The 27,470-nt window shown below is 42.0% G+C and overlaps 1 protein-coding gene across 2 annotated transcripts in view; it reads left to right on the top strand.

The window, feature by feature from the left end:
* The window catches only part of PRKCQ (protein kinase C theta), a 450,307-nt gene extending 438,066 nt beyond the window's left edge, over positions 1-12,241 (top strand). The window contains exons 16-17 of one of the 2 annotated variants that reach the window (XM_086918954.1): positions 6,685-6,813; positions 8,413-12,241. In XM_086918954.1, the coding sequence (XP_086775080.1) occupies positions 6,685-6,813; positions 8,413-8,568 (285 nt within the window). In that variant the 3' untranslated portion in view covers positions 8,569-12,241. The remainder of the gene's footprint in view (positions 1-6,684; positions 6,814-8,412) is intronic. The other variant, XM_086918955.1, reaches the window with a different exon arrangement.
* The last annotated feature ends 15,229 nt before the right edge of the window (positions 12,242-27,470 follow it).

Here is a 27,470-nt window from a genome sequence, read left to right as displayed (position 1 = left end):
AGCGACACTCTGAATTTGCTCACCTCAAATGTCTGCTTTTCTATCAGAGTTTTTAAGCATAGAATTAGCACAGTGCAATCCACGCCGAGATAGAAAGGGACAACGTTTTTTGCAATTTCTACAGCAAAATCTTTATGCATAGGATTAGCACTGTGCCATCCATGCTGAGCTGGATGGCACAGGCAGGCCTGCAATGCCTGTGCTGGGTTCACATCAGGAGGTAGGAATGGCTGCGGTGGCACTCAGGGGTTTCCAGGTGCTGCAGTTTCTTCTTTCGCCAGCCTTGACATGCAAGAGAGGTGGTGACGCCGACGTCGGCATGCAGTCCAGGATCGCATGATGCAGGCTGGTCACTCCGTCACAGGGGGAAGACCAGGATCTCCAAGGCAAGGCTGGGGTCCACGCTCGCTGGCTTTCCTCGGCACTGAAGCATCATCCCACACACAGAGAAGTGGTAGATAAACAAAAGCAGACGCTGAACTGTAGAGAGAGCTCAATATGAGTACACCAAAGTATTTTGTGGCCCTGAGACTCCAACAGCTGGGGCAAGCCAACAAGCCCTTGGAGTTTCATGGGTTAAAGAGGTTGCAGAGGGCAGTTTCAGTATTCCCTCCATGCAGACGCAGCAGGTGAATACAGCAGAGCAAGTTGCAAAGAGGCAGTCCCTCCTGGCAGAGCAGCAATCAGCAGGCCAACACAGCTAAGCAAATGGCAAAGTGGCAATCCCACCTGGCAGCACAGCTTCTCTTAGTTGCAGAGTCTCCCCCGGACCTCAAAGTGAACTAACTTGGGGGTTTCAGGGGTCCAGTAGTTATACCAAAATCTGCCTTTGAGGGGGAGAGACATCAAAGAGGCCTTTGAACCTCAAAGGTTTCCTGCCCTTCCTTCCCTGGCTCCAGATGCACTACAGGGGAGTATACATCTCTTTGTATGGACAGGTGTAACCGTATTCAAGTGCAAGGGTCAGCTCCTCCCTCTCAATCTACCTCAGGAAGGACCATCAGCCTGGTGATGGGCCTTCAGGATGGAAATGTCACACCCCAGGTCCCTGTGTGATTGTCTAGAGGGAATGCACAAAGCCCAGCTGTCAGTCTCACTCAAAAATGTATTCAGAGACAGATACACAGGATAGTTAAAGTAAGGAAATGCCAACTTTCTAAAAGTGGTATATCAGACCTACAATTTTGGGGTTTGGGGTACAGGGTATATTTATAGGGTTAAGATGGGTTAGTGTTTAAGGGTGTTGGGGTATTTTTTTAAGGAGTAAGGGTGGGTTATGATTATGGGGTGCAGGGGTATTTAAAAGGAGCAGGGTGAGAACAGCACACGATATGAGTCTTGGCATGAAGGGCGGAACGTACCACACGCCCCCAGCATTTGTCATGCCCCCAGCACACGCCCACAGCACAACGCAGACACGCCCACAAGGGACTACTTTGCAGGCACAGTTCTTTTACCTTTTAAATGTATATGGTGGACGTCTGCATAGCCTATGTCCTTCTGCTTCAACCGCCCTTTCCAACGCTGTATTGGGTGATTGGTGCTGTGGTTCCTGAGATTACCCGCCTCAAAGGTTTGGGCTCTCTCTTTATTATCCATACTAATATAATAAAGAGAGAGCCCAAACCTTTGAGGCGTGTGCTTAGAAATTCACTGAAAAAAAACAAAGGTTACAGGGACCACTTAGAAATGATGGTAAGAATGCACTATACATGTCCTTTCTTTATTTTGTTGATTGGCTGTATTTAAACCTTGCCTAAGGGTGGCGCCGGCCTCTAATTGAGAAAGGCGGTGGCCGAATTGCGTCTTGTGAGAGTGTTTGTCCAATAAACTATATTGGAACAGTCCCCCGTGAGTGCTGCGTGCTTCTTGGATCTGAGCTTTGTTTGGTAGGGACTGGCGTGGTACCGTCTACCGCCATCGAAAGCACCCGGCCGCGACTGAAGGTGAGCAGACGGATAGTGAGCTTTGATATATATATATATATATATATATATATATATATATATATATATATATATATATAGATAGATAGATAGATAGATAGATAGATAGATAGATAGATAGATAGATAGATAGATAGATAGATAGATATATTCACTGAAAAAAATTGGTTACAGGAGCATTATAGTTAGGAAATATAATTTTAAAAAACTTAAAAATTCACTGAAAAAAAAACAAAGGTTACAGGGACGTTATAGTTACACTGACATATCACTTGTACAAAATCAGTGAAATTCAGCAATTATAGTTAGCAGAGCTAACTATAACTCACGCACGACAATGCACTACATATGACCTCACATATTACATCACTCATGACATGGTCAGTGACATCACTGATGACATCATCTAGTTACTGTCAGTGTTTTAAAAATATTTATGAGTGTTAAATATATTTACCAAAGTGTATTGATGAATCAGTGGGTGTATGAGTGTCTGTATCAATGATTCAGTAGGTGCATGACTTACTGTACAAGTGAGTAATTGGGTATCTCAGTGAATGTAAGGGCCACTGACTAGGTTGTCCTAATGTCTGTATCGGTCTGTCAGTTGGTGTCAAAGTGGTTTTATGGGTTGGTGAGTGGGTACATGTGTGGGTGTATGGGTAATTTATTGGGTGAATGGGCGATTGATTGGTTGTCTTAGTACCTGTACGGGTTTATGAGTGTTTGTGTGGGTGGGTGAAAGGGTATGTGACTGCCTGCATGGATGAGTGAGTGGGTGTATGGGTTAGTAAATGTGTAAGTGACTGAGTGTATCTATGGCTATATCAGTGGGTGAATGAATGTGTCAGTGTTATATGGGAGAGTAACTGGATATTTGAAAGGCAGTAGACGTGAGTGTAGGAGTATATCAGTCACTGTATGTGTGAGTGAGGGATTGTGATAGTGGCTGTGTGAGTCAGTGTGTGTGTGAGGGGCTGAATGGGTGAGTGATTACATTTTAGCATCTGTATGAATAAGAGAGTTGGTGTGTGTATACAATTATAGGTGAGTAAATGGCTATCTGATTGACTCTATAGGTAAGTGACTAGATGTGTGAGTAGCTGTACGAGTGACTGACAGTGAGTAAGTGAGTGAGTGAGTGGCTGTATGGCTGTAAGAGTGGATATATCAGTGGCTGTATTAGTTAGTGAGTTGGTGTATGAGTGGCTGTATGGGTGACTGAGTAGATGTGTGTGTAAACCTATGAGTCAGTGAGTGGATATGTAAGTACTAGTATGGGTGTGTCAATAGTTTCTAGAATGGTAGTGTGGACGTTGGAATGGGTGTATGAAAGATTACATGGGGTGAGTGGGTGTGTCACATTCTGTAGATCATGTCATCAGTGACGTCATTTGAGATGTCATCAGTGATTTCATCAGTGATGTAATTTGAGATGTCATCAGTGATGTCACTGACCATATCATGAGTGATGTAATATGTGAGAACATAAGCAGTGCATTGCGGGAGTGCTAGTTATAGTTAGCTCAGCTAACTGTAACTGCTGAATTTCTCTCATTTTGTACGAGTGGAATGTCAGCCTAACTAAAATCCCTGTAAATTTCTAAGGTTTTTTTAAATTCTATTTCCTAACTATAACATCCTTCTAACCTTTGTTTTTTCAGTGAATTTCTAAGGTTTTTCAAAAGCTATATGCTCACTATAGTTGTTGGGATCTATGCTTCTTGGAATTGTGGGGATGTTGCTAGGAGGTTAGAATGTTATGATGTGAATAGCAGACAGTACAGAGGAAGCTGTGGAAGGAGCTGGAGGTCTCTTCACTTCTGACTAATAAAGACTTACTTCAACTATATAAGCTGGATTGAAGATATCTTCTTTACAATAGTGTCCCTGTAACCTTTGTTTTTTTCAGTGAATTTCCAACGATTTTCAAATTCTATTTCCCAACTATAACGCCCATATAGCCTATTATTATTATTGATTTTTTTAAGGTTTGAAATTGTATTTTCTATCTAAAATGGCTCTATAAGAGGTATTTTTATAAGGTCGTATTTTCTTCAGTGGATTAATAAGCTTTGTTTTTTTGTTTTTTTTAATTTTTTATCTTTGCGTTGACGTCCCGGTCCCCGCGGACATGACGCAAAAACAAATAACAAAAGCAGACATTCATTGACCACCAACACATCCAAAAATAATATGTAAAAAAAAACATTCTGAACATTGCCCTACACATATTACTATGTGCATACTTCTTTACAAACATGTTTAAACTCATGTTTTTGTGCCAAGTTTCTTGAAAATCCATCTTTCAGACGTATTTTACGTTTTCACATTTATTTGGGATATAACAATGGCGTTGTTAACGTCGATGATGAGGCCTTTTCCATAAAGTCTAAAACACATATATCGACACAGACTATAGTATTTCCACACTAAGGGTTTCTCACAGTATTCTCTAAAGTCATTTTTTTATAGAGAGGTTCTTTAAAAACCATCCCTAAAAGCTATTTTATCTTTTCGCGGTGACTCCGGAGACCGCAGTGATGTCGGTAATCACGATCCCGCGGACATGTCGCGAAAATGGAAAACAAAAGCAGATATTCAATAGCCACCAACACATCCAAAAATAATACGTAAAAAAATCCATTATGAACATTGCCCTAAACATATTGCTATATACACACTTCTTTCAAAATGTTTAAACTCATATTTTTCTACTAAGTTTCTTTAAGACATTTAATGGCCACTAACACATCCCAAAATTATAACTATATAGTTAATTTTAACCATCACAGTAGATAACTCACTATATAAATAACTCTATAAAAACATTTTAAAAAATCTCAATATCTCTCTAACAATGCAAATTAATGATTCACTGATATATTTTTTTATATTTTCACCAATATTCGCGACAACGTTGATAGTCATGATGCCCCCGCGATGGTACACAGGGGGTAGCGCTGGTGGTTGCCGTGTCATGACTCTATCACAGGAATCTCCAAGCTTCTCTGTAATAAGAGCTTCTTATGGTAAATGAAAATCATTCTCCAAAACAAACCTTGAGATCCATTTTAATAACATCGGAACAATCCCCCACCTTGGGTCTTCTAGCATACTACTCTGTGCTACCTGCTTACTGCATTCAGCCTGCTAAATAGCTTTGTGTCCTACATTTACTCATCCTTGATTTAACCAAAGATATGTACATTCTCAAAATAAAAGAAAGCAAGATGTTTACATCAGTCATTCAGATTATTACTCAACTAAAACTACTATCTTGCTAAGGAACCCCCTAAAATCATATTTCAGATAAATGCATTGGAATATCACGTTTCAAAAACTTGCATTGGAAGGTCTTTTTTGGTGATTTCAAATCTGAATCACTTACTTTTGCCGTCCCTAAACCAATGATGGGCCCTTGCTAGCTGCTCCTGATCGGTAAACAATCCCTCACTTCAATGTTTCTCTCTAATTCTGCATCATTGCAAGCAGCACATCTGCCTGACATACACATCAAGTTCAATGCCTGTTCTTAATCACTGATAGCACTGTTCCATTCTCACACTGCATCTAGGATGAGAATTAATGTCATATAAACCGGACTAGTTCAATAGCCTCATCGGAAATTATCCCAGACAATCTATTCCCTAACTGCAGCTCTGCAGCACACAGCCGCCTGCCTTGTTAATTGATCAAGGAAATGGAAGCACAATAATTTGTCTTCCTTTCACCCAACAAATCAACTAGACAACACGTAGCTAACTCCTTCATCCCTACATGAAAACTTGCCAAGCTAGCTCTCATCTAATTTCATTGAAACGAACTGATAGATTGTCAGCACTCCCAGGTACATCCACTTAGACCACTCACTGCTCTCGACATTGAAACCTTATATAGCTTCAAGTCTTAGCCCTTTAGGCCTACCTCAGTGCTGCTGTGCCAACGCACACATCGGTTGTACTAACTCAGATGCACACTCCATGCAAGGCAATCACTTCTCATCACCAGCCCCCAATTCTCTGAACGTCTAACTCCCTATTTGTATTAATCAGTCTGAACGACCCAAAAACATATTTGTCTATGTGCTGTTTCATCTACAAGTTGATGTGTTCTCTGTGCCACGCGAGCAAAGGCAAGGTTCATGAGGGAAGCCATCTTGGATATGTTCCTTTCTACCCATGTGATATAAGCACAAGATAAAAGTTGTAATCGTGAATAAAAATATATATATATATTGTGTTGCCCAGTATCTAAGTACTGTCCTTTGTCTATCTGTAAGCATATGTCCTTCAGATTCTTTGCGAGCACGATCCAGACGCCCAGGCAACATGCTTCAGTCCTGCATGTGGCTCATTATTCATAACCATAGATGTTATTTTGTTAGTGAAGAAAGTTATTCTCTAAACAGGTTTATACAGCATCAGTTTGCACTATTATAGAAGTCACCTATCTTTTAGAGAATGTTTCAGTTGTTTTATTAGTGGTTTCTACGAGAATGTTGAATATAAGTAGATTATCTTATTGGCCAGTTAGACTTAGGATCCAGACCATTTCATGAGGTCGGCTGGGTAGATGGGTAAAGTGCATAGTGTTAGAAGAAAAACTTTGATACAAGATTCCTCAAACTAAACAGCCTCCCCTTCTTTGCTAGGCCACGGCCATGTCCTCATCTCCTGCCATACAGTTGTAAATAAATTGTGACTTGAAATAATTAACTAAATCTGCTTGTTTTCAGCTTTTCATCCGAGAACCCGAAAGGAGACTGGGTATGAAGGGGAACATCCGTCAGCACGCCTTCTTCCAAGGCATAAAGTGGGAGGTTCTTGAAAACAGAGGGATGTGTCCACCATTTCAACCAAAAGTGGTAAGGAATAATCATGAACAGCTTGCATAGAGCATTGCTTCAAATGCACTAGTCTAAGACAGAATGAAAGAACTACAAAATTCTCTTTTGCTAGGTGTAAATGCAAAGCAAATTTGATTGCAGCATTTAACCCCTATTGCTGCGGTGCAAATTTCGCCGCGGCGAGGGTGGGATAGCCGGTGAGCGCGGCACTGCAGTGCCCGTGATGGAACCACACCATCATGAGTCACGGGCGGCGTGTGGTCATGACGGCGTAGTTCCATCACGGCCCCGCCTGCTCAATATTTCGCCCGCACAGGCGAAGCGGTAGCCGCATGACGGATCCACGCTGGCATGAGCAGACGCCGCCCGTGGCTCATGACGGCATGGTTCCGTCATAAGCAGGCAAGGGGTTAAGCGGAAGATTAGGCCAAATTGTTTTTCATATGATATTGCAGCACAATGCAGTGTAAACGTTGTCAGTCCAGCATTTACCGTTGAGTACTGGCCCATTGTAATCAGCAAAACAATGATGCTGTGGAAAATGAAATAAAAAGATGTTTTCAGTGATGTACATACACACAATGAAACACCCGGAAAAGACCATCACGCTCACTGAGGATGCCTATTTACATACTGTAGTGCTGGTCAATTCGAAACAGTCTGTAGTGCTTCCCTACTCTAGCTTGGCCGACGATCATGAAACAGTTATGGTCAGTGACCTGCGCCCTCTGCACCATTCAAACAGACATGACCTCCTGTTTTTGCAAGCCCTCATCTGGATAAGACTGCCATGGATTTGAAACCATGGAGAGGTTAGTGACAGGTGTCAGGCACCATAACATGTACGACCAGACCTGTCACTTTCCACCAAAAGGTTTAAGAAAATGTGTTTTTAGTCTGGAAAAGGGTATCCTAAATATGGACCTGCACTCAGTCCTCTCATCCATTATGCTTATGGAATCTGAAACAAATACCTTGTCATTGGTACACTGACCCATGGGCTCACGCTTCCCAACAAAGAAGTGTATTGAATCCACCAGAGTGATTGGAAATATCATATCATTCATATAAAACACAAATTCATCTTGTACAAATGACCTCAGATCCAACCCTTAATGGAGTAATTTATGTAGAAAAATGACCACTATATGTCCTACCTAAAACATGAAGTCCTTAGTAGATCAAAAGAATGCTGTAGCTTCCAATACCAGGAGAGGGTGCAATTCTTTCTCTCTTGCCTTCATTCCGAAGATCTGAAATATATCAAATCAGTTCTTCTCTTGAATGTAAACATCATACACTACTGCGTTCAAGATTCTAGTCTTAAATATAACATGGTCATAGTCCTTGTTCTGTAAGTGTCAGTTTGGAAGATCACTCATCGCCTGGTGCTAGGCTTATCCTTACATTGCTCTTAAACAAAAAATTCTACATGTACACTCTGTGTTTTGGAAAAAGTAGGTTACTTGTACTTTTCATGTGTACATCAGCATGCATTTTCCATTTAATTCTTGTGGCAATAAGAGTGCCAAATGTAAACCCTCTCTTTCTTGCTAAGTGTCTTATAAATAAATGTAACTTCCACTTGAATAATTTTCGGATGTTTTCTCTCTCCAGAAATCCGCAAGTGACTGCAGCAACTTTGACAAGGAATTCCTAAATGAGAAGCCTCGACTGTCTTGCGGGGACAGAACACTGATGAACAGCATGGATCAAAACATGTTTACAAATTTCTCATTTATAAATCCAAAGATGGAGGCTCTGCTTTCCTGAGACAACAGCTCCACTCCTTAGCCCTCTTCCCTTTGGGCAGAAAAGAAACAACGCCACCTGCTGGACAGTTTGAATGACACTTGCATTGACTGAGTTGTTCAATCCAACTCTGCAAGTGTCTCCTCGTTGACAAACATTCTGCAAAGGAAAATGTATCCTATGTGATCTAGGCCTTTATCCTGCAGTGCCCTGCGCTAGTTAAGTTATTGACGGATACCTCTAAATCAAATTTACAGTCAAACCAATGTGTTGACCACTGTTGTACATCTATTTTTATCCCCTTTCTACCTCATAGATCACCCACACAATGCAGAACAATAAATACGTTATACAGCCTGCTTGGAATCCAAATCCAAGTGGGATTTTATTGGATAGAGCCGTGTAAAGCTGCCTAATGTCTTTATCGATTTCACTCCTCCTGTATTTATGGGCATCAGCAAACACGACGCTGTTAAATCTTGGGAGACATGACTGAGTCATCAGAAAGGAAAGGAAAGGCAATGCTAAGTCCATAGAAATAATGAATGCCTTGCTTATGGGGTCATGTCACACACAGAGGATCCTCATCTTGGAAATCACTCTAAATTGATTAAACAGAGAAGCAAAATCCAATGTTAAACCACGCATCTTCAGAGCATTGTCGGATTAATGACTGACATCTGCAGCATTGGTTGTAAGACCTTGGCCTGTCTGACTCTTTGTATTTTCGAAAGTGGCAAATTTAAGTCTCTGTCTAGCACCACTCATTGCACTTTCTCAGCTCCTCCTATCTCGTGTCTAAATTTTCCACAACTCCCTCCCTTGCTATTTCAGATCTTCTTCACATTGCCTCCACGTCCTACCCAAGATCCATCTCATGCATACAGGAAACTGATCTTTCTCATATCTCTGTGTTTGTTATTGGAGATGCATTTTCTGCTGCATCAGATCACTTCACCTTTCCTTTCAGAAAGCTTTGAAAACCTTCTGTGCTTTACTCACTCGCTGGTGTTTTCACTCCTCACCTATCCCCCAGCAAACCCTCACCACCATGATACCCTTGAGGTGATAAAGCACTTCAGAAGTACAATAGCATGGCACAGTGAGGGGATTATTACTATTTAACTCTACCAAGGTAAGTCGTTTGAGGAGCACTTACCAGAAGTGAAAAACATGGGAGGGAAATCATTTATAAGAAGATTCAGAGTGAACAAAGAAGCACTTCATAAAGCTCTATCCATGCGTTTTATGCAGCAAACATACATAACTATATCAGTTCTTGAAATTTCATATCAATATTTAACTTTGATTTCTACAATTATGTACGTAAACAATAATGTGTATGATCATGTGAAAAATATGTATGTCATTATACAGATGTATAGATGTTGAAATACTTTACATAAGAATAAGTCACACCCATGCTGCAATTTCAGCAACTGCTCTCAAGGCATGCCTGACCTTAGAACATCTTTTTAACAGGTTGTCATTTTCAGCCCTCATCATTGAGAGGACTGATCTCATTGATCTGCTGATAACAACCAGGATATTAGCTCATTCAGGGGTTAGCATTGCATAGGGGTCTCTAAACATGTGTTTGGCCACAGTTACTAGCTGCACAGAGGAGAGGAGGTCTCAAATAAGTCCAGAAAAGTTTAAACTGATGATTTTGTATTCTGAAAGAAGTCAGTGCTAGCCTTAAGTGATGCAAAGAATGTGGTGTGAAATAAGTTGGTACAAATCAGAGGTTCAACTATGGGTTTCTCTACAGCCACATCTTAGAATTAATGTTGCTGCATCCACCATCAAGTTGGTTTTGTTTAATTGACAAGACTATTAGGTTTGTACTATATATTTGCCATATATTTTTGGGTCCGGATTTGACACATTAACTCCAAACCTACTTTGAAGCATCTTGATCGACGGAAACACTCTATATCCGAAGCATGTCTTGTAAAGAGCTGGGAGGCTCTAGTTTGTGATGAACGCTTCATTGGAAGGTCCCTTTCCCAAAATAAGGTATCCTTGGATTCCTTTGTAACAGCCTGTGTTACATACGATCTTTTAAACAATTGTTTCATAGAATTAATTGGCAAGTAAGATAATATTAGGCCTGGGCGGAGTCCACAGTTACCAAAAAACACTGCTGCGCTACACAGAGATTTCGCAAGCGGCAGAGTGTGTTACGTCACGCTGCTCACATGGATTTTTTGAGGCAGGTGTTTGTCCGGCGCCATAAAATCGGCATAAACGCCACCCTGTGGAGCACAAGAGTGTGCTACTTCTTTCTGTCTTTCAGTAAACATTCTAAGCGAGCAGCAGCTTCCGCAACGCGAGTGGAAGGTTTCTCAATATGAGTGGTAGTGACCAGCAGCGACTGCCCGCACTGAGAAATCTTGCCAGGAGGTGGTCTGGAGTAAGAATTTCCTCGCTCGCCCTCACCAGCGTTGGTAAGCCAGGGGAGAGGAAAAACTACACTCCGCGCCGGTGCGCTGAGTTTTTTGGGAACTCTGCTATCTACACTAAGTGGGGAAAAACTCTGCAAACTCCATGATTAGAGCATAATTTCACACCCAGGCCTAGTTAATATTTTTTTCTGCATGGGCAGACTTGTGTAGTGCAGGGGGTACAACATTAAACAATCTATAGGACCTGTATGAAATAAAAACTAAAGTTTTTTATTCATTTATTTTGAAAGTATGTATAAAGAAAAGATATCATATAATCTTTGCAATGGCTATTTACGGTGCATTATACAAAACTCACCCATTTCAGGTGGTCCCCTGAATCACACTGGGTGAAAGGTGCCAATCTCTGTGCCAACATTTCATGAAACCTTAGGGCAATAGAAAACACCTGCTGAAAGTTGATTGTAAACAACTGAGCAAAAGCAAAATATTTCCAATGAAGACGGTGATAGCGACATATTTTGTCCCTGATCAATGGGATACAATCACCATCCAGCCTTTTTAGCAACATTTTACATAATGTTGACACCCTGATTGACACCTTGCACTGAGAGTGATACAGGGCTTTTGAGTATGTGAATTTTCATTATGCACCATAATCATCAATCAAAAAGGTTATATTATGTTTTTTCTTTGTATATTCTCCTAATGTGAATGCATAAGCTCTTCTATTTTCATTTTACAGAGGCTCAGTAATTTCTGCATTTTATATTCTATGAAAATACCGTTGTGTGTGAGTTCTGTGCATTAGTCCTAATAATACACATGCCATTTGACCGTAGAAATAAATAGTAGTCAATGTATCCTAGGCAACTATTCTTTGAGAGATTGCTTGGAGGCTTCCAGGGTCTACACCTCATCTTGGGCAATCTGTGCTGCTTACCTGTTGGCTTTATGGCTTGTAAGCTTTGAAGTACTCCTCTCTACCTCACTGCCCAGTTCACTATAAGGTCAAACCTTGACCATAAGATTTTGCTTAGGACAAGCACATCGCATGGAACACTCGGAGGTCAACCATTCTACTGCATTGCTCCAAAGATTTGAATAGGTCTGTCTGCCTGTGGTCCTTAAATATTGTACTAAGTCCCATTAAGTCATGGTACAAGATGTTTTTATTGTGTTTTTGTAATTAAATTTAATTTCTGTAAGGTACTGTGATGTTCCCTGAAGTAGGGGTTCCTGTTCACCTTAAAATTAAAATGAAATAAACTATAATCCTATAGTGACTTGGAATCTTCTTGCATTTGATAACATTTATGGCACTTCATTGGTGAGTCATTAGCTTGCCTAAGAGAAGGTGTATATATAGGGCCGCATTCCTGATCCAAAATCTGCCCCATCGGTCTGCGTTTTTGACATGGGCCCTGTGCTTTCTACAATGCTGAAAGGAGGCAAAATCACTTGGAGGAAACCCGGGCAAAAATAAAGAACAATTGGGTTATTTAAGAACGGAATTACCCACTCCCCAGTTAGTCTTCATTTCTTAGGGACCCTACTCGTGATCTCCATTAACCCTGCCTGGCCTTTAGGAGTTACCAGTACTCCTTGAACCTGTAAAACCAGAAGGGGCAGGGTTAACAAGTGGATTACTTGGGCACTACTAATAATGACTATGGATAGTTAACTTCTTCAGCATTCTTTTATCAAATTAGCATCCTATAAATAGTCTTCCTTCCCCATTAACTGTTGATTATTGCACCCCATTTGCCCAATACCCACTTCCTCCAGAAGCACTCCTCATGATGTGACCTCCAACTCTACTCCCCTTTTCACTGACACACACCTGCCAGCCTACCACTTCCTTGGGCAGTCCACCAAACTGATCCTTTTTTTTGCATTCCCACCATTGTTAAATCAACTCCATATAAAGAGAAATATTCATCCTCAATCTAAAAATGTAAATGTTACAGCTTTCACAGATAAAAAAAAGGAAAGTTATTGGGCTCTTCTAAAACAAAACAGTTTTGGACTTTTACACCTTGTTTGTGGTGAAGTTCCAAAGGCAACAAGGGCAACCGCTGGCAAAACGTCTTCATTTGTACAGATCAGAAGTGAAAGAAAGTTCTCAATAGTCCTATCTATGGTGCATAAGAGAGAAGGGTTTCTGTGATGCCCCTCAGATGCGACTGGTCTGCAGGTAATGTAGTGTATTGACGTAGGCTGAATTCTGTCCAGAACTATCACCTTCAATTATGTGCTGACTGAGGATTGAGGCTAGAGTGGTTTTTAGGGTAGTTGCAACATGACAAATATATGAGGAATCTAGGATCCCAGCATACTAGATCATCTTGACAAATCAGTTGATGAGCAAAATGAGTTTTGGTCAACCGCAAATGTTAAGAGTTTAGCTAATCTGGTGCTGCTAAAACTGTATGTCTAACAACTGAATAAATCGTAAATGAACTTAGAAATATTTAAAGATGTTTTACAAAGCGGAACCAAGAGCTTACCACCTAGTTTACCTGCAAGAAGACCTATCCAAGCTGACCACAAAGAATCGTGTCTCCCCTGCATGCGAGAGCGGATTTAGCCATCCCCTGCATTCAGACACAACTAGATTCTCTGTATCTATACCTCAGTTTGTTACAAACAACTGAAAATAGGTGCTGCAACCTTTCCCTGTCCGTCCTCTGAGATCATTTCAGTGTACATCCCTGCCTTGATTTTTCACACCAGTATATACTCGCATACCATACAGAGGAAGCAGTCTAAAATAAAAGGAACCAAGGTGCATATTACCAACGTTTAGTGAAATTTATCGCTAACGATGCTTAGTAACGAATTTTTTAACGCTAAGCATAGCCGGAAATTATCGCAGAGATAACTTGCTATTAGCAAGGTTTATCTCAGAGGTGATAAAAATCCTCGCGCTAACTGCCAATTGAGAGATTATCGCTGGAAAACCAACGATAATCTCTTGAAGTTTGGTGTTAGCTTGATGATAGTGGCTCACAAACTTAGCCATGATATCCACCTTCCATAGGATATCGTGGCTAAGTCAGGAAAATACCAGGGGGCATATTATCAAGGGGGTTTATCTCCGCTTTTTTGGCTTTAAAAGCCAAGAAAGCGGAGATAAAATTATCTCCCTATTACTTAGCTGTCGCTAACACCAGTTAGCGACAGCTAGTAGGAGATAGCGACCATCTTGGGCCCCGCTTTGCATGTCAGTAATATTTATCACTAATGACATGCAAAGTGGGCGTGCCAAGATGTTAGCGACTGGAAACAGTCGCTAATATCGCTATCTCCTATTACCAACTTTTGGAGATATTCGCACTAAGCGCGAATATCTCCAAAAGCTAACACCTGCCCCATAGCAGTTCTTAGCCATGTTATCCAATGGTAGGTGGATAACATGGCTAGGAGCATTAGCTCAGTAATGCATGAATATCGCTAACTTTTCAGCGATATTCATGCATTTCGGCCGATTTTTATCGCTTAGGAGATAAACCTTGATAATAGCAAGGCTCCTAAGCGATAAAAATCGCTGCAGCTCGGCGATAAAAATATCGCCGCTAAACCAACATAGCGATAATTATCGCTAGGTGTTGGTAATATGCCCCCAGGTGTAAAAAAAGTAGTGCTAACTGCGGTTAGCGCTGCTTTTTTTATCACTAACAGGGTTACCGAAATCCTTGATAATGGGAGAAATGTCGCTTAACGACATTTCTCCTATTATTTTTCTCTGGAATGCCCCCTTTGCATCTCATTAGAGATGCTTGGGGAAGCGTAGAGAAAAAGGGTGCCAGCATGCGAATTTGCGTGTTAGCACCCTGTTGCTGATAGGGAGATAATTTTATCTCCGCTTTCTTGGCTTTTAAAGCCAAAAAAGCGGAGATAAATCCCTTGATATTATGCCCCCAACTTCATCGGTGTTACACTGTATGACCTCGCTGATTAGTCCTGCTGAGTTGGTTCCATGGTTATTCATGGCCTTTTTCTAGAAATGATATTACCCGTCAAGGTAGAATTACGCCTACTTCAGCCTTCTCAGGATCATTGTGTGATATACATTCTTAAAGGCTGCTTCATTTTGGGCATGTTTGCTTGACATTAAAGATGAGCAAGATTTTTGAGGACTCAAAAGAGAATAACATTTCTTGTTTATCACATAGTCTGTGTATGGATGCCTTGTTTTCTCACTGTAGTCTTTGTTTTCCATGATACTGTGTATTTGATATGAGTGTTAAAATGTTCTTTGTGAAGTGACAAGCACTGAAAAAATCTTAAGGAGTACAGGTATCAGCTGGGCTTTCAGATGTTTTTAAAATCTATCCACTGCCATGAATAAGATGAAAAGGGACTTCAGTAGAACCAAGGTGAGTACCATCGCAAAGGAATGTCCAGTTTTAGGCATGTGGCCAGATTCATTTAAGAATTTTTATGAAGCGCTGGCTCCACCCAGGGGTATCAGAGCGCTTTACATTTGAATAATGATTATTCAGGGAATACAGAAAAGTTGTTACTAATGCAGCATTCATCCATGGTGGACTAACAGAGTATATTGAGTAATATAGAGTAAGTGGTGAGAAAAGGAAAGAGAAGATAGTTAAAAAACAGCAAAATAGATATGTTGTTACAAATAATACTGTGATACACAAGGGGTAGGCTACGTGGTCAGAATATCGTGAGAGGGGTTGAGTGTGTGAGAAGGGTGGGGGGAAATGTTAGGATGGGGAAGGAGGGAAGCATGGTGGAGAGGAGTCAGGAAGGGGATGTGTAGGTGAGTGGGTGAGACAGCAGTGCTATAAGGAGGAGGGAGAGTATAGCAAGTACGCTAAGAGAGGGATTAAGTACCCCAATATTTGTTGAGCAGGTGTGTTTTAAGGTCTTTTTTTAAACTGACATAGGAAGAGTGACATCGTAGTTCTTGAGGGAGGGCATTCCAGATGCCGAGGGCCTTACCAGAGAAGGAGGGGGATTGAGAGGCTTTTATTTTTTTTTAACCGAGAGGGGACCAGGAGAAGTGAATTGGTGCTTCTCAGCGGCCGAGCGCAACCTGCTTTATTGAGTTTATTTGAGAGGTAGAGTGGTGTCTTTAAATAAAGGGCTTTGTGCGTAATGCATGCAATTTTATAGGAGGATCTGCCTTCGATGGAAAGCCATTTCAGGTCTTTGAGGGCAGGTGAGATGTGGTTAAAACGCTTACAGTCAATTGTTAGCCTGGCCCCTAGGCTGAGGACAGATTTGAGGGGGGCAAGGTGAACTTTGGGAGTTCCGTAGTCAAATTTCGAGAGGACTAGAGATTGGATAACCGATTTGAAATCTTCCGCTGGAATGAAAGGTTTGATTTTTTGGAGGTGCCGAAGTGTGAAGAGTGCTCGCTTTGCTGAATATATTACATGGGAATTGAGTGTTAGCTTACTGTTGATGGTGATGCAAAGAGATTTAACTGATTCGGCGAGGGATAGAGAGCAGTTTAGGGCAGTAAGGTCAGCGATCCATGTTTGAATGGGCAGAAGAGAATGATTTCAGTTTTGTTTGGCTTGAGTTTGAGATGATTGGTGTGGAACCAGGTTTGTATCTTGGTTCGGGCAGTGTTGAGGTGTAAGATATCGGAGTGGGATTTAATTTTATAGTACAGTTGGGTGTCATCAGCGTACAGGTGATAGTTAATTCTGGCTTGTTTAAGTATGAGGGTAAGGGGTTCCATAAAGAGATTGTAGAGAGTGGGAGAGAGGATAGGTCCTTGAGGGACACCGAGGGAGACAGGTGTGGGGCAAGAGAGGCAGTTCTGAATTTTAATTTGCTGGGTTCTGTGTTGGAAGTAGGAGGCGAACCAGTTAAGGACAGTACCATTAAGGTCGAAACGATCTTTGAGTGCATTAAGTAAGGTTGAATGGTTAACTGTATCAAATGCAGCAGTGAGGTCGAGAAGAACGAGTAGGCAGGTCTCACCCTTGTTCAGGGCAACGTGGGTGTCGTCAACTATGTTAAGCAATGCAGTTTCAGTGCTACAGCCTTTGCGGAAGCCGGATTGTAGGGGGTCGAGCAGGTTGTAAGTGTCAATATGTTTATCCAGTTGAAATAGGGTGTATTTTTCAAGGGCTTTGGAGAGGAGGAGGAGGTTGGGGATAGGGTGGAGGTTGTTAGGGTCATTAGGATCGGCCTTGGGGTTTTTAGGGATGGGTGTGATTTGTTCGAGTTGGAGGGAGACAGGGACACACCCTGTAGAAAGGGAGGAGTTGATGATATGGGTCCAATAGGGGACAATGATGTGCTTTAGATCTTGGACGAGGGAAGATGGGAGCGGGTCTTTTGTCTGAGAGGATGGTTTTAGTTTGGATAAGATGTTAAAGACTTCCACTTCAGAAAGAGAGTGGAAATTCTGCCAGGATGCAATATTTTTAAGCAGTGGGTTAGTGAGGTGGGGTTCAGGAGGGAAAGATGAAGGAAGGTGTATGGAAGGGGTTGGGGGTAGATTTAGGGGAGAGGGTGGTATTGAAGTAGCATCAAGAGGGCATTTGGGGGTGGGAGGGAGCTGAGTTACAAGGAAGGATTGATCAATGTTGGCAATTTTTTAGGAGAAAAAGTGGGGAGCAGGGGAGGCTTGGTTTCTAACAATGTTGAACAGTTCTCTGGGTCTGTTGTTGGCACGGGAGAGTTGCAAACGAAAGAAAGATGCGTTTTCAGAGAAAATGTGTTTTTTGTAGGTAGATCTAGCGGTTCTAAGGAAGGCGAGATGGGAGGGGGAAGGGTGTTGTCTCCATGTTCTTTCAGCAAGTCTAAGTGACAGTCTTTCCTTATTGAGGTCTGAGGTAACCCAGGATTTGAATGAGGGTAGTACTGAGCCTGTGGGAGTGGGGGAGGTCTAGGGAGAGGCAGCAGGTATGATACGGCAGTAGTAGGGAAGGAGGGGCATGGTGCAGAACGGTACAGTTATAGAGGTAGGAGATAGGGAGTGAGGAGAGGAGAGGGCGTAAGGGGTGTGAGGAGATGCAGCATCAGAGTGGGGGTAGGAGTGTAGCTCAGGGAGGGAAGTGTAAGGGCAGGAAGGGATATGGTAGCTAGGGGGAGGGATAGGGGTTTCTGGCATCTTAGCTAAATAGAAAGGTTGTTCTGCCTCCAAATCTTTAGAAACTGTATGTTTAGGTATCAAGATGATTGTGGTTGGCTGATTTAAGGCTTTTGCGCAGCCAGTATTGGTAGAAGGCCCTGCAATATATCCTCAGCCATGGTCATTCATGTCGTAATTACCAAGTCCAGTATTTTGGTTTGTGTTTTTCCTATGAAGTGTTTTGAGGATTGGTGACATATGATATTGCATATCAAGTATAAGCTGAGCTTTCGAACCATGGGCCTGATATTATTAGTAATCTGAGTGCATATTAAAGAGCACAAATCATTGAGAAAATGCCTCCTACCAAGCATTTTAGGGACATTAGATAGTTCCAAATAGTTATAGAAGAAAATATTGCAAAATGCACAAATGTTGGTGGCAGTAGTAAGGCACTTTTAATGTCAAATGTTTTAAATATATATATACTTATAGTAATGTGTGTGAATTAATGGAAAATGAAAACTGAAAAATCACATCGGAGGGAACCAAATTGTGGAAAAACTATTTAAAAGAAAGACGATTTCAAGGGAATACCAAAAAAATCCAAAATTAAAGGAAACATTTTAAACGAAATATCATTTTAAGGAAAAATCCCAAATTACATGAATTCTGGGTGGAGTTTAGTACTCTATGGGGTTTTTGGGCTTAGGAATGGGTAATGTTTAGGGTGATGAGGGGGCTTTAGCAGTTAGTAATGATTGGAGTTTAGGCTTAGAAATGGGTTTTTAGGGTTCAGAGGGTGTAGGGGTGTTAAGGGGTTTTAAGGGTTCATTGATGTGTGGTGTTTAGGTATGTGAGGCACATTTAGGCTTCAGAGAAGGATGAGAGTAAGGATTTTGAGGGTTTTTAGGTATCATGGATGGTCAGAGTTTAGGGCTGGTGAGTGTTTTAAGGTTCAATTATAGGTAGCGGTGGGGTGGTGAAGAGGTTTTAGGGTTCAGGATGGGGTGGAGTTTAGAGTGCTGAGGGGTTTAAAGGATTCAGAGATGGGTGGAGTTTATGTGGGTGAGTTTTTAGGGTACAGGAAATAGTAGTTTAGGGCGATGAGGAGTTCTTATGGGTGGTGACTGGCTGGTGTTTAATGGCATTGTGTGTTTTTTAGTGTCAGGGATGGGTGGAGTTTTGTTGTGCTGAGGTGTTTTTAGGGTTCAGGAATGGGTGGAGTTATAGGCAGTGAGTGATTTTATGGATCAAGGATGGTGGATTTTTGGGGGAGAAAGAGCTTTTAGGCTTCAGGTATGAATGTAGCTTGGGTATGTTGAGGAGTTTTAGAGGGTAGCTGCGGAGTGCCTCAGGGATCCTCCCCGAGTCCCACCCTCTTCAATATCTACATGACCCTGCTTGCATCCATTGTCAAAAGCGACGGAGTCAAAATCATCTCCTACGCCAACTACAAACAGCTGATTCTATCCCTCACAGGCAAACCCACAGCCACCAAGAGCAACTTCCACGAAGGGATGAAAGCTGTTGCAACCTGGATGAAGGACTGCTGCCTCAAAATGGACTCAGACAAGATCAAAATCCTCATCTTGGAATCCTCCCCCTTCACCTGCGTTGACTCGGTGACCCGCAGCGCTTTTAATCCTCTCCACGGACACGCTTGAAACCTCAGCATCATCCTGGACTTCTCGCTCTCAAATCATTGCTGTCTCATCCACCTGTTGCTGCTTCACATGCTCCGCCTCCTTTGTAAGATCTTCAAGGGGATACCTATGAGTCCAGGAAAACGGTCACTCATAAGCCCATCAGCAGCAGACTCGATTACGGCAATGGACTCTATGCCGACTCTACCCAGAAACTCCACCAGACTCATCTTGAACATCCGATGCTAAAACCACATCAGCCACCTGAGAGACCTTCACTGACTACCGGTCAACAAGAGAATCACATTCAAGCTTCTCACACACACCTACAAAGCCCTCCACAATGCCAGAACTCAATACCCCAACCACCGCCTCTCCTTTTACTCTCCCATCAGACATCTCCGCCCAACTGGCCCTGGCCACCCTCCAATGGATCCACAAAACCATGGCTGGAGGAAAATCCTTCTCCTACCTTTCTGCAGAAGACCTGGATCTCCTTGCCTCGGCACCTCAGGCAATCACCATCGCTGCCGCAATTCAGGAAGGACCTCAAGACCTCGCTCTTCGACTAAACCGCAGTTCCTGCTTTCTGAAAATTCCCATCAAACAGTTTAGATGAAATGATTTCTCACTAATATTCCATGAATTTGTTTTTCTACGAAGTCACATACCACCACGTGATTATGTTGCCTTCAAGACACCTTAACAATACTATATGCTATGATTGTGTCTTTAAGAAGAGACCACAAAAATATCATCTAAGAAACAACATTTTGGGTTCTGTCAGATGCGAGGGAACTCAAGACTTTTTGACTCTAGAAAGTGGAGCATGGAGATGGTAAGTGTGCATGGGATGGTTGTATTAGGAACTAAGGGCCTGATATGTCAACATTAAGAACTGCGATTTCCAAATTGGGATTCTTACCAATTTGCAAATTTGGAAACTGCAATTCCTAATGTATGACAGTTTTATTTTTAAAATCGTGATTCCTAACAGGTCACAAATCAACCTAGTTCATCAGACCTAAAGAGGTCTTCATAGGGGTGGTGGCCTGGAGGAGTCTGAAGACCATCATGTCTGTGGCTGCTTTTTAATACAGCAAATCTTTTTTCTTTTTTTTTCTTTTTAATGCAGCCCGTTTTCCTTAAAGGAAAACGGCATGAGTTTCAAAAAAGTAAATTAACTACCACTGCCTGGTCTTATAAAATATTGTGTTCAACATTCTCAAAGGAGAAGGGGTCCCATTTGGGTTGCTCCCACTCTTGAATTGGTGGTAAAGTACTACTGTTTTGCGATTGGAATTCGGTCCTAAAACATTATTACATACCACTGTGAGTAGGTATTTGGAAGGAACATCCTAAACATGCCCCTTCCAAATATCAAATCGGAATTGGCTTACAAACACAACTTGCGATTTGGTAACAAGTTACCTAATCACAATTTGCCTTTTGTACAATGGAAAAGGCTTTATTGCTATCGCAAACGGTTTGCGACCACAAAAAAGAGGTGTACATCTGGTCCAGAAGATTCAGCTGGTGAAATGCAGAATTCTATGGGCAAGTACATATTGAGTTCAGATTTTGAAGAACTGTGAAGATTATTTTTAATATACAATTGATATATTTTTAATATATAATTAATACACCATCCAGCTGAAGTATTCCTTCTTGAGATTTCCTGTGAGAGTCTTTTAAAAAAATGGTCCTGGTTTGGGGCACATAAAAATCAAGTTACCCAGACTGGAAACAATTTATTTGACTTCTCTTTTTTTAATATATATTTAGTTTTTTTACACAATATTAATAATAATTACACCCCGTCCCCAAGCAGACAATTATAATAAATACATTAAATCCATAAAGTAGGTGGAGAGCAGAGCAGGGAACAGAGGCTTTGATTTTCTGCCGTCTTCCCTATTTGTAGCCCCAAGCTCCCATCCAGCTCGCTCTCAGGGATCATGGTTCCATTGCAGGCTGGGAGAGCCCCTGTAATTTGTGGGCCCACGGGCTATGAAGGAGCTTCATTAACTGAGTTGCTTTGCCCCTTTTCTGAGACAGGAGGGTTAGAAAGAAAAATACAGAAAGGAGGAAAGCGCTGAGCTGGAAACAAGGATGAAAGGCTGAGCAGAACGGGCCTGACCTGGTTTGCAGTGATTGAGACTTGCAGGTTACATCCAGGTTACATCCAGATATCCGGGACAGGCTCGTTGACCCGTCTGTCCATCATGGATACTCAAATGTTTACTCGATTGTTTACAAATGACTGTGTGGTGGTGACTGTGTGGTGGCTGCTTCTGGACAAAAATGGTGTACGTGCAGGGAGGCGCTCATGGTATTTCTTCCAGGCACTGGGACTTTGAATTTGATTAGGCCCAATTTTACCAATGTTTTGGCCAACTCCTGGCACAGATCTTTAGCAATGTGACTCCCTGGAGTCTCAGAGACCCCTCTGAGAGAGTCCACAGTGTCATGGGAGTAACAAACAGCAGTGGTGCGGGAATGGCGCCCCTTGCCAAAGCACTCCCTCTTCCCTTGTTGAGGAGGGATCCATTTATATGCCCTGGAGTCTCAGAGACCCCTCTGAGAGAGACTACAGCGTTAAGGGAGCCACACACAGCGGAGGTGTGGGAATAACATCATTTCCTCTGGCATCACAGCACACCGGACGGTGGACACTGTTTTTCTTTCACCCTCCCCCACCTCTTTCCCTCTTTCATTCTTTGTCTACCTCCCCTGCTCCTATCCCCTCTGCCCTGAATCTCTCCCCTTACCTGCTTTTTCCCTTACGTATGTTTTTAACGTATGTAACTACGCTCCAGCAACTTATAACTATGCTCTGAAACTGTGTAACTATGTAATTTGCAACTATGCTCTGAAACAATGCTCGTCCTCATGTAAAGCGCTCTGATACCTCTGGGTCTAGCCAGTGCTATATAAAACTTTTCTAATAAATAAATAGATGACAATACATAGTTCTATAAAATGCTTCATCAACAAAATATCCATTGACTACATCAGACATCTTAAAAGGAAGAAAGAGTAAAAAGGAGTCCCTTTAAATACCTACTAGTATAAATATATTGAAGAAAGAAAGTGCATATCCAGATTATAACTCCCACCCCCACCGCACCGATCTAGATACCTCCACTATTTCTTGCAGTATTTATCCGTTCCCAGTTGCTATGAGGAAGGCAGAGTTTCTTCATATTTTCCTGGGTCTTCTTGCTTTTTCAAGAATATATTGCCTTTTCCACATGATAAACTGATAAAAGGCGCATAAACCATTGATGAAATAGCGGTTGAGAAGGGTCAAGCCCGGCTGTAGTCAGGCATAGCCACAAACAGTAGCGGGAATTGCCTCATGATGAACCCCTAATACAATTATTCGAGGTGCCAACATAGAATCAATCCCTAGTTTATTTGCAAAAAACTCAGGGGCATATTACCAACAAGTAGCGATAATTATCGCTAAATAGGCTTAGCGACGATTTTTTTATTGCTGGATATGTTAGCGGAGAAAGCATGCTATTAGCAACGTTTTTCTCCATTGTGCTAAAATATCCAGCGATAGCGGCGAAATGCGTGAATATCGCTGAGAATACAGCGATATTCACGCATTAGCGACGAAATGCTCTTAGCCATGTTATCCACCTCCCATTGGATAACATGGCTAAGAACTGGTCTGAGCAGGCATTGGTTTTTGGCGATAGCTAGAATATTTCCATTGCTACGCCTGCCATGCTAATAGGCGATAGCGACGTTAGTGACTGCTTTCAGTCACTAACAGGTTGGGTATGCCCACTTTGCATGTCATTAGCGATAAACATCGCTGACATGCAAAGCGGGCCCCAAACCGTTCGCTATCGCCTAACGGCCGCTAATCCGGCGATAATTGCCTATCGCCACCCTTGGTAATATGCCCCTCAGTGATTCCTGCTTTAAGCTCATTTAACGCTGGGCAGGTGGACAGCATGTGAACGAGGTCTACCCCGAATACCTTGCTAAACCGGCCATATTTGCGTATTGTCCCAGTGATCCCTCCCCATTTGGATATTGTGTTATGTATAGGTTAAACCAAGTTTTGAAATGTTGAACCTGTAGATTAGCAGAAATTAAAAACATCTGGGCACCTTCTAGCGATCTAACAACGTCACTAGGTAAATAATTAGTCTTATCTTTCCAGCCTTTTACATGCTAAAACAAATCATCTGGCATTATTTTATTCAAAGCTGTATATAAAGCAGCTAATGGGGTTCTATCAGCAATAAACAGCTCAATCGCTTCTATTCTTTCAAATCCCGAGCCCCCCTTTCTTGCTTAAATAATCCCTAATCTGTAAATATTTTTTTTAAATCTTTATGGTCGAGCCGAAAGATTTGACGCATAATAGGAAAGGACTTTAACGAGTTTGTCGTAAAAGATTCCTCCATGTGTCGCCCATTTACTAATATACACATCTTGAAAGATTTCGGGCAGCAGAGTATTATCCTGTATTGGGGCATAATGGTTAAGTCTTCCCAAACCTAGTCTTTTGTGAACTTTACTCAATATAAAAAATGCTGTTGTTAAAACCTTAAACCAAACACGCTTATAGTACCCAAATTCGATTTGTCGAAGCAAACAACCCCAGCTTTTTTCTCTTAACAGAAGCTCATAAATAGATGGAGAGAGAGCACCCTGATCAGAAGTGGTCTCCTTCTTATCTAAAAGGACTACAAATTTCTGTAGGGCAGCAGCCCAGTAGTATAACTTAAGATTGGGCACTGCTAGCCCACTGCGTTCTCTCGGTAGGGTCATTAATCTTAGAGCTCTCCTGGGGTTAGCATAATCCCAGCGAAATTGCGGTAATAGCCCATCAAGTATCTTAAACCAGTTATTACTAAATTCCAACGAGACAGCCTGAAATAAATACATAATTTTGGGTAGAAATATAATTATATTCATGTTACTCTGTCCAATCAGTCAGAGTCTCAGATTGTTCCATCTCCTGAAGTCCTGCTTAGTCTTGTGTATTAAAGGTAGTAGGTTAGTTTCCACAATGTTTTCGACTTCTGACTTAATAATAATGCCCGGATATAATGCTTCTTCAGTCACCCACCCATTGGAGATGAGCTTCTCTGCATTAATTATTATTTGGGTTTTCTCCTGATTTAATAAATAGCCGGAGAATGACCCAAATATCTTGGCTTCCTTTTTAATTTCCAAAAGAGCACTACCAGCATCGCGCATAACAATAGCTAAAATATTGGCTTAAATGTATTTGACTTCTTAGGCTCCTATTACACGTGGATTTAGAGACAGTACTTTAAGGGTCCACTGAGAAATTAGAAATTCAGAATTTGGGTAATTTGGAGTCCAATTCCCCTAGTAAATTCTCACTGTGGCCAGTTCATTTGCCCTACCCCCGTTCAGAATTAAGTGGCCACTACTCATAATAAGGGCCTTAGTTTGGGGTTTATAGTAATTTGTTACATGCCTATAAACTGGAACAATATTTCTCAACAAATCAGGCTTGCATCTTTGCACTTACTATTCAAGAAAGAAATTCAGGCAAATCTCTTTAAAGACCGTCTCAATCATCATTAGGAATTTAACCCCTTGCGTGCGGGGCGTATTCCCCGCCTGTGCTGACTCCGCCTTGCGTGGGAGGAGTCATGACGGAACGGTTCCGTCATCAGCACAGCTCAACCGACGCTCATGACGGAACCGTTCCGTCATCAGCGTCGAAGGGGTTAAAAGCTCCTGCTGCAGCCCCACATGCCATTCTGATGATGTCATCCCTACCTGTGGTATGAAGCTTTTCCTCCATTATCTAGTATCTTTCACCATTCTGTAGAGCATCATATTACTATGGGCTGCGCATTCCAGTACCAATTGTATGTTTTTTTGCTTTCCCCTTTGCATCATTGATTTGTGGGTCATAAAATGGGCCGAGGGTTCACACATGGAAGATATCAATACTGGAGAAAATAATTTAAAACCAATCGGTGATAGACTTTATTGTTGTTGAACAAACATGCAGGTGACCCTAGGTTGCCATGTGTCATCTCTGAGTGGCACGTCTTTTGGTGTCCACCAGAAGAAAATAAGTTACTTACCTGTGAACTCTGGTTCTCCAGTTTTGGTATTTTTCATAGATTCACATGCTTGAATCCTTGCCCGTCATCGAAGTTGGAGTCGCAAGTATATTAAAAGCAGTAAGTAATAACTTTAACATTAAAGTTAATGGGGAAAAAACATCCACTTTAATATCTTGTCCTAGTCATTAGGAATGGTCCTAATTCCAGCCAATCAGGCGACAGCACCCTCTAGAACTCTCTCCATAGAGGATACAGACTCTCAGATTCTCGAGCACAAGTATAATTTAATTGTATAAAAATAACCAGGGGAGCCTCTATGGGAAGGAGGGTGGATCGCATGTGAATCAATGAAGATACCAATACTGGAGAACCACAGTTTACAGGTAAGTAACTTATTTTCTTCTCTAGTCTTGGGGTATCTTTCATAGATTCACATGCTTGAATCCGAATAGATAGCAGTAGTATTATAGGTATGTATGCTGATATAAGGCACTCAGTAAAAAAACATACGTAATCCGGTTTGAAGTAAAATGCATCACAAATATCTGCACATATATATAAATATATATATTACCTACTGGCAGTCGCCAGTAGGTAGTTATAGTTAGGACCTAGTTTCCATAGAAATTACGCAACATTCTATTTGGAATAACTTTGGCGCCGGTGGATGAATCATCGCAAATTTCTCTAAGAAAATGGCCTGCTTCAATCCGCTCCTTCCCTGAAAGTTTGGGGGTGATTTGTAAAGCAGGGGCTGAGAAAAAAGGGGGTCCCAAAACGTGTTTCCCCATGCAATTTTCCATAGGACCTTTAGCCAGGGCTACATCCCGAACGGCTGAATGGAATTACACCAAATTTGGCAAAAAGGTAGAGTTTTGTTTGCAGATCACGCATTTTGGTAAATGGAGTAAATCCGTTCAGTAGTTCCTGAGAAAATCATAGATATATCTATAGGCACTTACCGTACGCGTACGGTACGCGTACAGGTCCGCGTACCGTACGCGTACGTACGTGTACCTTTCCGAGCACGAGCTGCATGCTGATTGGCTGTCAACACTCCAAACCAGGAAGTGTTGCAGCCATCTTGTGCTCGGTAGACCGATGCACAAGAAAGCTGAAAAACAAACGTGTAGAATGCAAAAAGGGGGCAGGGTAGAAACACCCTGACCCCCTAGGCCTGCTCAGGGGGTCCCACAAGGACCCCCAAGGCCAAAAAACATTATATATTTCTTTTATTCGTGGGGTACGCGTATGTACGCGTACGTACGCGTACCCCTTGAAAAAAAAAATCTGCTTTTTTTCAAATTACCCCCCTGGGGGGACCAAATCCCAGGGGAATAGTGTAAAAGAAGTGTGGGGGGGCAGCCATCTTGTGCCTCGGTAAACTGAGGCACAAGAAAGCAGAAAAACAAACGTGTAGAACGCAAAAAGGGGGCAGAGTAGAAACAACCTGACCCCCCTCGGCCTGCTCAGGGGGTCCCACAAAGACCCCCAAGGCCAAAAAACATTATTTTATTTTTTTAAATCGTGGGGTACGTGTACGTATGCGTACGTACGCATACCTTTCCGAGTACGAGCTGCGTGCTCATTGGCTGTCAACACTCCAAACCAAGAAGTGTTGGCAGCCATCTTGTGCTCGGTAGACCGAGGCACAAGAAAGCAGAAAAACAAACGTGTAGAACGCAAAAAGGGGGCAGAGTAGAAACACCCTGACCCCCTAGGCCTGCTC

The sequence above is a fragment of the Lissotriton vulgaris genome, chromosome 1_1 (assembly GCF_964263255.1).
Source record: "Lissotriton vulgaris chromosome 1_1, aLisVul1.2, whole genome shotgun sequence".
Lineage (NCBI taxonomy): Eukaryota > Metazoa > Chordata > Amphibia > Caudata > Salamandridae > Lissotriton > Lissotriton vulgaris.
The sequence above is the reverse complement of the archived record's forward strand: the minus strand, read 5'-3'. Positions and strand labels throughout refer to the sequence as shown.